A 14,762-nucleotide genomic window follows, 5' to 3' on the forward strand; every position below is an offset into this window, starting at 1 on the left:
CACGTTGCCTTTTAAAACAGATTGAATTATGTATAATATGGTCAGAATTTTGCACAAACAAGAATGCAGAGATGTATGCAAAGAACTATTTATTGTAGTCTTCTGTGCTGAAACACCTGGTTTATATGGATGTGGTAGGCCTTGGTGGCTTTTTTTCCCTCAAAGAAAAATGGCTTCTTAAGAAAACAAAAGGAATTTTTCTATAGATGTACTCTGCAAGTTGCACTTAAGTGTAGGTCACCAATCCATGTGACCAGAGGAAATAATAAGCAGTATTCGAATGACTAAACTGAAAGACTCTCTTCATATAATTTTTTGGATAAGGAAGCAGAACACATACTAATCTCCTTTAAATTAATTTCATACTTGTTTCTTAGTATCATGTACTTAAAGAAAAGTATTATTATGCTGTGTGGACATTTAGAAATAATTTATTACTTTTATTAGTTCCTTTAATTCCTTTTAACAGGTGGTAGCCTGTTAAAAATAATAAGTGTTTTGTGTTATTCCTGTTGTAAGACAAATATACAATTTTGTGACCATAACTCTTTATGTGCTAAACCGAAGTAATGGCTCTGTAAACACTTCAGGGAACAAACCAAATGAAAAATGGCAGTGGATATTTCCCACATAAAGATTAATTTCTTACTTTGTGTTTTGGACTCAGCATCTGCCAGTATTTGTGTTAAATAGTATAAACCTTTTCTGTACCTTTCCTGCAAGATTGTGCTTTTTCTCTTGTTCCTCAGTTGTTAAATCTGATATAAAGCAATAAAGCTCTTAGATTGCAATTTGTGACAGAGACCACGAATTTGTTTCTTTTTCCATAATAGGAGCTCTTGGGAAGCCACATTTAGTAAAGGCTCAGAGGCGCTGACTCCGGAGCAGCTCCAGTGCTGCCAGCGAATAGTTCAGCTTTGTAAACACTGCCTGCTGGTAGTTTACAAACACTCATCAGATGCAAGAGGATCCCCAACTGGGATGAGCCACCACTGGGATGATACAAGGTATAAATTTGAATATTTTCCTCCTAAGTTATACATATAAAGAATAGTACTGGAACAGGTTTTATTCCACGTTGCTACCACTAAATTTTTCCCTAAGTCTGGTTTCCTCTGTATTTAAGAAAAAAGCCCACCAAACTCCCCAGCATATCCCTTGATCCTGACTTTTGGTCATTCCAATATCACTGCCTCAGTCATGAAGTGCTACCAAAAGAAAACTTGACATAGACATCTTGTATGCCTTATGAAACTTCTGTGAACTTGTGTACATCTTGTACACTTATTAAACTCTTAATTGCCTACTGCCTAATTAGCTGCAGCAAAGGCTTTCCAGAAAGTGAACTGAAAATCTCCTTTCTTCCCCTTCTCAGATCCCTCAAAGTCAGTGTTTCCAGATTTGCATTCCTAGAGGTATCCTAACATGTCAGATACTTCTGGCTTCACATTCGCAGTGGGCTGCCATAGGGGCACAGCTCCAGCCAAGGGTCAGGTAAGTGCCATCTGATTTACTGTGTTGCACAGTTTTGCAAAGTTGGTTTCCAAAAACTATAGACCAAAAGTTTTATTATTCCATTTTATGGAGCATAAATATATTTTCAAACCTTGCAAAACAGCACCATATAGTAAAATAATTATTTGGCACTTACCTGATTCTCCATTGGCTGGTTTACATGCCCAACTGGATACAATAGAGGTTATAATATTATCAGTGTAGGGATTACTGAGAATGCTCCAACTATGGCAGTCAATAATTTGCAATTAAACAGTCACAGACAGAGAATTAAATGTCAGTTTTAAATTACTTAGAATCCAAATTCTATCCCATTTTAATTATTGTGTATATAAAAATCCCAAATGCTTTGTTTATATAAAATATCTTGCAAATATTGTTTCATAGAAGGGCTTTGTGATTTAAGCATTATGTGAAAAACAAATTTTTGATATATTATCTATTAAACTTATTTTATTACTTAATTGCTTACTTGTTATAGCTCAGATTAGTTATTTGATACACTGGACCCATGCATTATTGACATGTGGATCTTAAGACACTCTAACATAATTTAAAGCCCACCAGAAACTAAATTTGTTTGATCACAGCAAAAGCAGAAGTATGTTAGCCACAAAGCAATCATATTCAATATTAACAACTCCTGAGTAATAGCAGGAGTATGGTAAAGTCATTTGGATTAGCTAAGACTAGAAAATCTCAAAGTTTTTATTGCCTTTATAGTTAATGCTGCAGAAAATTTTACATCATAACCAAGTTATTCAATAACACAAGTTATTCAAACAGATCAGATTACTGTAATGTACTCAACTAACAGGCTTGCCTTTGGAATGCAATGAAAGGGATGGTCCAAAAGAACTTTCTCGTCTCCAGTTTCTGTATTTCTTTGGATGCTGAATGGAAGCTATTCATAAACTTCATAGGCTGGAGGAATCTAAGCCCTCTATATCCTAAATATCAGTAATGGAGTGTCAAGACAGCTCTGATTAAAGTTACAGTTAACTGTTTCATCTAGACATGAATATAGCAGTGTGACAGTTAACCATGATATTCTGAATTTGTGAAATGAAAGACACACATGGAAATAAATTCTCTTGTCTGTAACAGTCCACAATTGTAATGAACTACTTTTCTACAAGTGGGAGAACCACAATACCAATTCACTTTTCACATAGGTTTCTGTTTTTAATGAATCTCCACTACTAATATTAGTTTTCCTGATTCTCCATAAAATTGTGTGGTGAAAGAAAATATTACAGTATAATGAAATAAATGTATGAAAATTCAATTTTTTCAAGACTTTATAAAATCTAATTTGAAAAACTTTGTTTTTTCTGAGCACAAACAAATTTTTTATTTTGCTTGTGTTTAAGAAACAAATGTTTGTGAAACTAAAGCTCTCACAGTTTACAAATAGATAGCTCTTTAGCTGGGAAAATTTATTTGTACAGGGACAGATAAAAAGATAATGAAAACTGCCACAGAATTCTTTAATAACTTCCCAAATTTCTTTTCAATTCTATCTCTTAACTGGAAACCCACTAAGTAAATGAAACAAGAGGATTGCTCAGAAACCATACCAAAGTCTCTTAAAAAAATTAGCTAAAATCAAACTATGTAAAAAGTCATAAATTAACCTGTGTTACAAAAAAAAAATATCTACCACTAAGTCCTTACAGCTTGCTAAATGACCTTATCTATTACATGGCATATTCTCTGGGAAGTACTGGAGTTTTTTACTGTATCATCAGGCAAAGGTAGGACTAGGTCTGGTGACACAGTGAAGTGTCAGGCTCACCAAAAACCCATTCCAAATCAGACTTTATTTTTTCTTTAAAAAATAAATTCTTTAAAAAATATGTTGGTGGTAAGGTTTTTCTCAAGCTCTAACAAAGCACATGTGTACACTTTCTCATATAGATTGTTCCTCTTGACACAGTGCTGCTGTTTCTATCCATGGAATCAGTCTGACCAGTCTTTTAACTTATTTGTCATTAATCAATATGATTCACTAGAATTGCGCAACAATTTTAAAGCAATAATTTATACAATGTGTTGTGTTAATCCATCCTAACACTGACATAATTCATTGTGAAATTCTGATTTAGTATTGATGTTATTTTTGCACACTTTATTGACTTCTACAATTAACTTCTAGTTAATTAGAGCATGAAAATATTTAAGAATTAATATTAGGCATACAATAAACTGCTGTTTGTATTTTTAGATTAAATACAAGCTATACAGTTGCCTGAATTTAAAAGGCAAATAGTCACTGATGTGAATTGAATTACTATGTTGTAGGATCATTTCTTCCTTTGCTACAGTAGTGATAACATGTCTATTCTTAGAACATTAGACATGGAAATCTTGGTGTTTAATTTTTTTTTTTTTTATGATCCAACTTTTCATAAGATGGTTTTTTGCCCAGTTTAAATTAAGCAAGATTCTGATGTTTACACTGGATTCCATTGTTTATTTATTTAATGGCTGGAAACATAAAACTGGAAAGATGTTTGATCCTCATACAACAGAGTTTAGATTCCTTTTCTGAGTTACTTTGTGCCTATTGCCCTCTGTGTTTCATAAACAGCATTTACTGTACTGAGTTTCCTGCACACACCAATCATAAAGTCTGGCACATTAACAACTACTTCTTTTGCTCTTGAATGTTGCTTTGTCTGTAAACTTTGCTGTATTTTTCATATCCTTTCTAGGTGTTTATTGCCAAGACCTTCACTGTTCATCCTGAAACCATCCTCATCCAAACTTAGCTGCAGTCCATCTGGATCGCCTCGCCCTAACCTTTTGTTCACACACAGATACAGCCACTTGTGAAGTAAAAGGAAATTGCTGTTGTAAATAATAGCAATTTCTTTTTTTTTTTAAACTTGTGATGGAGCTAAACATAAGCACTGTTATATATTTCTTACCATCATATTATAATAAAATTTAGCTGAAAACCTACTGTAAAAGCATAGCTTTTCTGGGAACATAATAAACCTTGTTAAGTTGTTTACACACACATGTGAATGTGTAGATCTTGCTAGGTTTATAAGTAACTCCTTCCTACTAGAAATGTTATTTTTGCTGCAGAATATATAAAATGGAATCGTTCTGGAAGATTCTATACAGTATTACATTATTTTGTAAGTACAATACTTTGACTTGAAAATTATTTATTGTAAACTGTATTATTATTTATTGTCTCAAATGTCCTTTAACAAAGCAGATAATTAGAAAACTCTTGCAGAACAGTAGATCTGAAACAGTTATCAAAAATAATCTGATCATGGATATGTTATCAAAAATAACCTGTTCTTGGATATGTTTAAAATAAACCCCAAAACTCTGTAAGCCAAACCTAAAGCAGACATATTTTTATTTCTCCTCTGAAATGACAAGATCTATTTAATACTGCTATTTTTCTTAAAGGACATGATATAGTATCCTTTAGCCAAAGTGAAGGCATCTGGTACACAAACAGTAAAATATCAGTTTAGGCATTCACTTCCTAATTGGATTCTCATAATAAAATGGAAGCCAATGTTTGTTTCCAGGTTTTCATTCACATTACCTGTATCCTGTGCCTTTAGGTTTCCTTTGGGAGCAAGCAGTCATCCTCAGCTCCACACGCATGCATAGTGCATAGTTTTTCTGTTACACTGCCTAAGTGGTAAAGCAGACATTTTTAGGAAATACTGCAGCTGTAATGTATTATTTAAAACTTAAACTAATTGGTTTGTTGTAGTTTTTAGCATGCAATCCAGTACCTACTGTAGAATGTATCTTTGCAATGGACAGTATTTTCTAGATTGCTGACACCTTTAAATGTTGGAAATCTAATTCACTAGAAAGCTCTCATTCAGGTCTAGATTCCTGAGACTGGCTGAACAGCACAAAACCAGAATGAGCCAGAGCAGGAACCTAGTATTTACAGGATTTGTAGCCTGAAAACATCATTTGGGTTTTGATACATACAGCCATTTATCCCACTCAGCATTGTGCCATGTGAGCCTTATTCATTAGAGAAATAATTATTAAAGAAATCAGTTACTCTAGATTTAAAAATAATTAAGTTTTTTATTTGAGTGAAGAACAGAGTAGTTATTATTTACCAAAGACTCGTGTACTTATGAATCATTTAACCCTGAAACATGTTTGTAAATTATCAATGTATTTTAGGTATACTTTAAAAATAATTTGGGAGCTAATTATCCTCAGGAGCAAATATGTTAGTGTTTTTTGATATCCAACAATTTAAGACAAAATTTAAGAGACTTAAGAGATTTCAGATTGAAGTTGTATGGAAATTATTTTTTAAGAAGTTTTAGTCATAGGATATATAAAAACTGGAAATCTGGTTGAGATTTTTGATGCCTGTGCTGTAGTGCCTCAGCTCTAGAATTGCAGAATATATAACAAGAATAATTGTAAACAAATAAAAATACCCTCTTGCAACTACCAGATCAAATCAGTCTTTTGGTCTGGTAAAGTATTTTTACTTTTTGTGGTAATACTAGTTCAGTAATATAGTATGTTCACATTAATTGTATATCTCTTTTGATCCATACAGTGACTATTAATGCATACTCTGGTTATCTGTAACATCTAATAAAAGCTGTAAATTTTCTCTTCTTGGAGGAGGCTTCCATTGCATTCTACTTTTGGCCATAAGGATAAGATCAGCTTCCAGCTTAGCTTGCCAGACTCTAACAGAGCTTTAGGACAGGAGGTTCACATGTCTTTTTATTCCTAAACTTCACTATATGATTTCTATTTTCGAATGCCAGTGCTGGGCCAGGTCAGTCTGTACAGAATACTCTGCCAAAAGAAAGAGGGCTACTAATCATACCTATGGACAAATCTAGGAGAAAAATTTCATTTAGCATGTACAAAAGTGGACCAGATGGTGGTTTACGTCTGACATGACTTAATATATTTGTATTTCTGATAACCTTTCCTAAAGTGGTCATGTGTTCCTAATATAATGTGTGAATCAATACCTTCAATAAACATCATGCTACACTTGGCTGCAGCTCCTCAGAACCAGCGCGTGTGCTCTGCGGGTGAATTACGGGCTGCACCTGTAGCCCAGCTCCAGCGAGTGCCCTAGGTGGAAGCAGTTACCCCTTTCCTCTGCAAAACAGCCGCAATTTGCTTTGTGATCACACCAGTGGTTCCAATAAGTCTTAATTAGTGGCCGTAAGCTCCTGCAGCCTTTTGACCAGCAGGTCTGCCTGCCCCTCGTCCTGGCAGCCGGGCTCTGCTCAGGGAGCAGCAGCGAGCTCGTGGAGCGTGGCCCTGAGGGCAGCCCCGCAATGTCCGCGCTAGCGCAGCGAGATCCCGGCTCTGTTTCCTGATGCCGTGTGATGCCAAGCAAGGGAACACAGAGATGTCACCAGCCCTGATCTTGACCCGGTTCCGACACGACTGGAATGAGGTATTTAATGGTTCTGTGCGGTGTATCACAGCACCTGGAACGCGCCCGGTGCGTGCCCAGCTCTCGGCGCCAGAGGCCGCAGCCCCGGCCCGCCCGCCCTAGCAGAGGAGCAGGGAGAGCTGAGCTCCTGGGTTATCAATAACGGCACCTCCGGAAGCCCCGCTGGCGGTTAGTCACAAATATCGCCTTTTTAAAATTTTATTTTTATTATTCCCCGCGGTTATTAGAGTTACACGGTTTTTACAGTCAATTGGCCGGGAGCGGGCAGGGGAGGCCGGCGAGGAGCGGCCCGGGGCAGGGCTGGGCGGCGGCAGCGCTCACCCGGTCCGGGTGCTGTGGGAACCGCGCCTGGCGCTCCTACTGCCCCAGCGTAGAGACGGGCTCGGAAATGCCGGTTATTAAAATTTACAAAGACTTCGCGCGTTATTTGAGCACCACAGCAAGGAAATTACCTTTTTGGAGGCATTGCTTGAATGTTGGAGGAAATGTTACTTGATGTACAGCATAAGGACACTTATTTGTCGACCTTGGCCTTGGCTTGTTGTCCTGCCTCAAAAGACTCAAACTTATTTTAGAAAAATTAGTAACTAAGTGCTGATTCTCTGTACTGAAAAGTAAACAAATTACTCAGTGTTTAAAATTCCATCTAAAAGGTTTCTTATCTGGTCTAGGAGCTCTAGAACAAATTCACTTTTATATATAAAACCTTAGGTTTATGGTTATGACTTTCCCTGTCATATTCAAGTGAAAATATTAAAAATGTGCCAGAGGGATCTGGATAGGCTGGATTGATCAGCAAAGACCAAGAGTATGAGGCTCAACAAAGAGAAAAGCTGAGTCCTGCCCTTGGGTCACAGCAAAGCTCTGCAGTGCCACAGCCTTGGGGCAGAGTGGCTGGAAATGGCCTGGCAGAAAGGGACTGGGGCTGCTGGTCAACAGCTGCTGGGTATGAGCCAGCACAGGCCAAGCAGGCCCGTGGCATCCTGGCTTATGTGAGAAGTAGCATGGCCAGCAGGACTAGGACAGTGATTGTCCCCCAGTCCTTGGCACTGGCGAGGTGCCTCGAGTGCTGCGTGCATGCTGGACCACTCAGTGCGGGAAGGACAGGGAGGTGCTGCAGGGTGTCCAGTGGAGGCTCTGGAGGGTGAGTCCTATGAGGAGCAGCTGAAGGAGCTGGGGCTGTTTAGCCTGGAGAAGGGGGTGGCTCAGGAGTGGCGTTATCTCTCTGCAGCTCCCTGCAAGGAGGGTGTAACCAGCTAGGGTCAGTTCCTCCCAAGGAACAGGTGACAGGACAAGAGGACATAGTCTTAAGCTGTGCCAGGGGCAGTTCAGGTTGGACGTTTGTGGGGATTTCTTCAGAGAAATGATTAGACATTGCAATGGACTGCCCAGGGAGGTGGTGGAGTCACCATCCTAGGAGGTGTTTAAGAAAAGACTGGACATTGCACTTGGTACCATCCTCTAGGTGACATAGTAGTGTTTGGTCACAGGCTGGACTTGATCTTGGAGGTCTTTTCCAATCTAATTGATTCTGTGAAAAGACTGAATTGCATTGACAGTTATAGCATCTAATTTAGCTGTTAGCATATATGAGTATTTGCAAGTTAGCTTTGCATGCATTGTTAAACAGTTAACTTGAAGCTGTTGCAACAGGAATCCATTTTCAGGAGGAAATAATTTGCTGTTAAATGACATTCTTACTGGCAAATCTTTCACTTCAGCATTTGCTAAAAACATTCGTAATTTTTTCTGTATGTGGTAAAATTCGCATGTGTTAGATTGTTATTCTGCATCTGTGTTCTTTGTTCTCTGCCAGCCACCTCTGTGCGGTTCCCTACATTATTGAAATCTCTTGTTAACATAGAGGAGTCTTTGTTAGTGTGTAAATACCTGTAGCACTTTAGGACTCTTAAGGAAATGGGGGTAATTTTACCTTTTACATATATGGAACAGAAGACTCTGCTTGTGGGGAATCAAGGCAGGTGCATTCTTGACGTTTTTAACATATCCTCATTTCTTTAAAACAAAAGGCAACATTTCTGCAGAAAGGAAATCTGTTTATACTGAACTGAGCGCTGCCCTCCTTTCAACACAGATGCCAAAGCTTATGCTATAGAATAGTGCAGTGAAGGCTACTGTGTATGGCCCAAGTCCCCACTGCGTGGGTCAGCCTGCTTTTAGCACCAGTGAGTGAAGGGCAGCCCCTGCCTGGCTGCAGGGGTGTCTGACACGGGTGCCCAGCGTGCCGTGCAGGCTCAGGTGGCTGCACAGCAGTCGGTGCCCTCTGTGCCATCCCCTGTCAGGGCTGATCAGCAGCGTTGTGCAGGGAAGTGACCCCTACCCGCCCTTCCTCCGTGCCCTCACTGCTCCCCGCTCCTGCCGTGGAGCACGGGCAAAGCGCTGCCTTTCAAGGCTGAAGGGGGGCAGCCATCAGGTGCATTGGAGCCCAAAAAGAGTATAAAATGTAAGGGGATATGGTGAGAAAAAAACATTATCCTGGAAGTGGTTTCATATTAAAAGTTTTCCTTGTGCCCACCTTTGTGGAAATTATTTGCTGTTATGGCAAATAATTCTGCTGTGGCAGAACAGGTGGTTTCACTTAATGCTATATATTGTTTTTAACTAAGTGGTGCAGTGTCATCTGACTGACCTATATCATTAATGCACAGTCAGTTGTTTCTTAAAAAATTCCCCACAATCCACTGTCTTTTTTGGAAGCTTATCAGAAGGACATAGAGGACCTTATTTTCTACATAGAAGCTTTCAATTTCAAGACTAAAAAAAAGTCATTCAATACTTTTATTTCAAACTTCTATGCAGTGCTCAGATTTCTTGATCTGACCCAGGTATCAGACTATCACTCTGGTTGTCTTTGCACAAGAGGGATGGGATTAATTTACTTTGCAAAGAGAAATACAGCTCTGAGTGACGCAAGTGGACTCAGCAAAGGTGCATCTGGCACAAGAATAGACAAATATGAAAAGTCAAAATGTGTTTCTAGGAGAATGCACCTGTGCCCTGAGCAGCCCTTGTGTGCAAGCACCTCTCTGCTAAATGATTTTGCTCATAGCTAAAGTTGCCCCTACAGCTCTGATGTTGCTTGTCCAGGGACTTGGATGTCACAGGTACAGGTTTCATTAGTTCTAGTGTTTGTTTGCTAAAATAACTGATTTACAATGTCCCTTACAAAGACATTAAACTTGTCAAACAACTAAACATAGGCAATGAGAAGTAGTACAAATAGTCCTGTGCAGAAATCTGGACTCTTTCTGTTATCTAATGAACTGGGACACTGTGCAGTCTGGACACATTTTTGAAACTGACCATGTTGGTAAATAGCTGGCAATTTCAGAGATACCTAAGTGTTGTGAGAGTTGGACTTTATTCCATCTCACCTGTCCTTTCCCATCCAGCCCTATTAGGTGATTGCAGGTGTTCTGCTGAGTCAGGCCTCTTCCCTCCCTGTGCAGGGTTTGTGGTCTCTATGGGTGTGATGTGCTTTTTCACAATTGTGTGGGATTTAAGCCATCTGATGTCTTTTATTCTGATTCAGAGGCTGAACAAAGTAGCTGCACCAAAATGGCACAGTAGTAGACAAGTGTGCTGTGGGGCAGTTTAACTTCAGTCACACTGTTGGTTGTTTTGATGTTTGCTCTGGTCTGCATTATGCAGTCAGAAGCAGCTGAGAAATCTTACAGGCGTGGTGAAAAATATGTTCCTCTGGCACTTAAAATAACTTCTGCAAGTATTGGTAAAATGGACCTGACAGCATCTTTCCAAACTTGAATTCAGTTTGGACTGAAACCTCTGAGATTGTTTTCCATATTAATCAGAACGACTGCCTAAAGCTGTGTGGTTGGGTTATCCTCACTAAACTTGACTACATGGCACACCAGACAGAGTTGGTGCTTTCCTCTATTTCTGTCTGCAGTCAATTCAGCCTGCATGTTCCTCTCCTGTCACCATAGCCTCTGCTTTTGTTTTGGAACAGAGGAACCCCTAACTCCCTTCAGCTGTGATGTGCCTTTTGACCAACTGAGAAGGCAAATGCTTTGCTCCACAGGTGTGCTGCTGAGTATGACAGTATGGTCACAAGTGGTGAATAATGGGAACACAGGTAGCAAGGGAATTTTTTTGAAAAGCAGGGTAAGTGCAGTAGTTGTGTAGTTGCCCTCCAAGCTGTTGGTACCTCTTGCATGGGTGTTTGCAGCTGTCAGAGTAGGGTGGCTGTTTGCTGTGGTAGAGGAACTTGTTGCTAACTCAGACTCCTCTTCCTAAACTTTGCAGTTTTTCTTCCCTTCTTTCCTTCCCCCAGCTCACTCAAATGGAGGAAAGAGTAAGTTTTGTATATCTTATAGCTTCCAATGCTAACAAATTTGGGTTTGAGGAAAAAGCTTTAATAGAAATATGAATCATCATCTGATGTGAAACTGTTCAAACTATCCAAGTATATGTGCTTATCTGTGTTTGAATACACCTCTTTTACAGGAAATGTGTTTCAGTTGCCCAAGTGGTATCCAATTAGTATACTCTGTAACACCTCTGCCTGTTGTATATTTTCCTTTAAGTGCCCCAATTCAGGTATTATTAATGATAATAAAAAACCTACTTAGAATTAGAATACTGAAGTAGTTAGATGTCTACTCTTACTTGAAAAACACCTATGTTGTGATGAGGCTTGGCTCTCAGTCAAGCTTTCACAGTGATTACATCTATTTCACAGTAATTTTTTTCTCCTGTGCAGGCTGGAACAACATGGTGAGGATAGCTTTACTGGTTATTATAGTCAATCAAGTAAATAAAGTTGGTGTACACATTTCTGTGAGTTAGCAGCCATATAACTTGTTTTACAATTCTAGGAGGGCAGTTGTGTATATGTATATATTTTTGTATCAACAATAACATCCAGTAGCTCTAATATGCATACTGTCATGTCAGCATTTTTGTTATTTAGGAATTTGTACCTCACCTGAGTTACAGCTTAGCTTGCAGACCCTCAGCAGGAAGTATAACACTTTAATTATTTAATCAACACTAAATTGTACTTTCCCGTTAGTGCTATTGCATTTTATTATTTTAAAATAAAATGTCATGTTTTTCAGAAGCAACTTTCCTTTCATTGCACACTACTAGTCCTCTGTCTAGTAACTGTAGTCCAGCAATGCTCCTTTCAAGTGTCTGTACACCCATAAAATTCAATATCAAGGTTTGCTATTCCGTGCAGAGAAAGGATTTCACGTTTTGGTCATGTTGGTCTTGAGCTACTGAGTGTTGAGGTTATTTCAGGTTCAGGAACTTGATGTGGCAATCTGACAGCAGTGGAGCCATGTGGCTCTGCAGCTGTGCTCCCACACTGCCAGTGCTGTGCTCTGCCTATGTCCTCTGCAGGTGTCAGCAGTGTCACCTGTGCCACTGGAACCAGCGCCTCCAGCAGCGAGGGTGCTGAGAGCAGGGCCTGTGTCCTTCCCTCCCATCCCTCTAACATTCCTCTCTGTGTATTTTAGCTTTGTAAGTCTGCATGAGAAAACCTGTAAAATACCAATGATCCTCTCTGAGCAGGGAGGGCTCTCTCAACCTGCAGGTTTCGCTTCTTCAAAACACGGGTGAAATAATCCAGTTCCAGCTGCAAGCCCATCAGAACAGAGGACTGAGGTTTTCTGGTGCAATGGCAGTAAAGGAATTACTTTAGCACTACCAGTGATGATTTTTCTAATGTATTATTATTTTAATTATTTTATTCAAAGTTTTTGGGAGAGATTTTTTCCCAAATTAATATTTTCTTGTTCCCAAGGCCAAGTGGAAGAGCAGTCTAGTAATAATTACCCTGGCCTTTTTGTACTGGTAGTTAGTGTTTCTGGGAGAATTTTCTTCTGGAAGATTTAGTTCCTGCTAACACTGTTTCATCAAATAATGCAGATAACCCTACCCCTATGTAGCTGAGAAGCAATTCTTAAGATAGCAGTAGTTTTCTACAAATCAATGTCAAGTGGTTTGGTGTTTATTTTGGTTTTTTAAACTTATGGTCTTGTGTGATTTTATCAGGTGGAATATGAGGGCCAGCAGCATTTGTGCAATGAGATGTCAGACATACCTACAAAAATGCAAATTAAAGGTGCTTTCCTTAAGTTTTCTCCTTTTTAAAAGCCGTTCATATATTTGTTTAAGTTTGCCGTTCATATATTTTTTTCATATGTTTTTGTTGTGTGAAAATTTGCATTCTTAGTATCCTGTAATGCAGCGTAAAATATTAGTGCTATTCAGGAGTCTGAAATATCACTCAAGTGTGACTTGTATGAACTAAGTATGTCACATGTAATCTGGGAATTAATTTACAAACCTAGGTCATGTCATCATAGTGATATGGGAACCTTGCAGTTGTTTGTAAGAGAAAAAGGTAGATTATCAGAGGTATAGAAAAGCCAAGTATTTTCTAATTACTTCTCTAGTTAAGGGAGGAAAAACCCTTCTTGAGCTGCCCCCAAAGGAGTTCTCTAGTTTAAGCCAGCAATTGCAATTAAGAACATCAACTAAAAGAATGATATAATGCTGCTCCATTTTGCTATTAAAAGCTTAAACTTTTGCTCCATTAAAATTGAAAGAGAGGGAGAAAATCTAAAAAGGATTTAATTAACTTGTAAACTTGAGTGTTTATCAGCTGTAGAAATTATTTGATTTCTGTAGCAATAGGATACAAATCAACTTGGAGATTTTAAAGATCAAAGTAAGAATAATTGCAAAAACACTGATTGACTATTTATTTATTTCTATTTTTAATTGAACTTTTAAAGCTCAGTATTTCAGGATATTTTTTCCCACTTACTATGGGTTATTGGGATTTGGTGTTTAACTTTGCATTTATTCTATAAACTGTAAATAAATAGGCAAAATAATATTTGTGACCCTTAATAAAGCCTCAGTGGTAGAAAGTTGCTCTTGGATATATCAGCTTTGTCAAGGGACTGTAACCAGCAGATTTCTGCCTTCTGTTCATGTTTGGGCTCAACTGTAACTGAAATAATTCCAATTAAGGAGTTATTAAATCAGCAACAGTGAATTGACTGGTGTGAACTGTGAAGGGTCATGGTGTAACAGGCTGCATCCCACCAGCTGCAGAGACTCCAGCCTGAAGAGTGCACAGAGCCTTTCTTTTCCCTTTCCCTTGGTCTCCGGGCTGGGACAGCTTCCCTTCTGCTCTCTACAGCTGGCTTGCAGGATGGCAGAAAAGGAAGGCATGCAGGGTGGTGAGCTGTATGGCGTGGGGATCAAGAGACAGTTGATGGAGTTGTGCAAAAAATCACCTTGCAGTTTGTTGGGGCTGGTTTCCAGAGAGATACAGCAGTGGGTGGCATTCAGTGGAGCGAGGGATTTGACAAACTCAGGGCAGGATGAGCAGACATCACTGAGCCTCTGCCCATGTTAGCAAGCATTAGAGTTAAACTTGTCTCAGGTGTTTGAAAATGAGTCCTTACACATCGCAGTGTGGTTTTAAAATGTTCTTCCTTGTTTTGGAATTTAGCTCACAAGTGACAAGTCACTCTCTGAGGGAAGCAGAAAGCAAAAAGTATTTGTTCTATGTTAGATTGTGGGAATTCATGCACTTTTCCTTTTGAACAGCACTGCCTTCTGCCTAGCTTCAAGTTTGCACCGAGGTGCTCGCAAGCAGTGTTCAAATGAAAAATAAAGAATTATGGCTGTACAACAAATTGCGAGGGCACCCTGGTAAAACATGTGACCAGGGAGTGTAGATATCAAACACTTACCCACAAGGTTTGTTGTGCTGAGCCCAGGTGTCTCCTCCTTGATT

General features: G+C 39.1%; 1 protein-coding gene across 5 annotated transcripts in view; it reads left to right on the forward strand.

Annotated features, from left to right (window-relative positions):
- TTLL7 (tubulin tyrosine ligase like 7) overlaps positions 1 to 6,547 on the forward strand; it is a 65,396-nt gene extending 58,849 nt beyond the window's left edge. For 3 of the 5 annotated variants that reach the window (XM_058030235.1, XM_058030234.1, XM_058030236.1), the window contains 2 exons: positions 834 to 1,007; positions 4,233 to 6,547. In XM_058030235.1, the coding sequence (XP_057886218.1) occupies positions 834 to 1,007; positions 4,233 to 4,353 (295 nt within the window). In that variant the 3' untranslated portion in view covers positions 4,354 to 6,547. Of the gene's footprint in view, positions 1 to 833; positions 1,008 to 1,375; positions 1,495 to 4,232 lie in introns of all 5 variants that reach the window. The other 2 variants (XR_009114807.1, XM_058030237.1) reach the window with 2 other exon arrangements.
- Positions 6,548 to 14,762: the final 8,215 nt, after the last annotated feature.

This window comes from Melospiza georgiana, chromosome 9, assembly GCF_028018845.1.
Source record: "Melospiza georgiana isolate bMelGeo1 chromosome 9, bMelGeo1.pri, whole genome shotgun sequence".
NCBI lineage: Eukaryota > Metazoa > Chordata > Aves > Passeriformes > Passerellidae > Melospiza > Melospiza georgiana.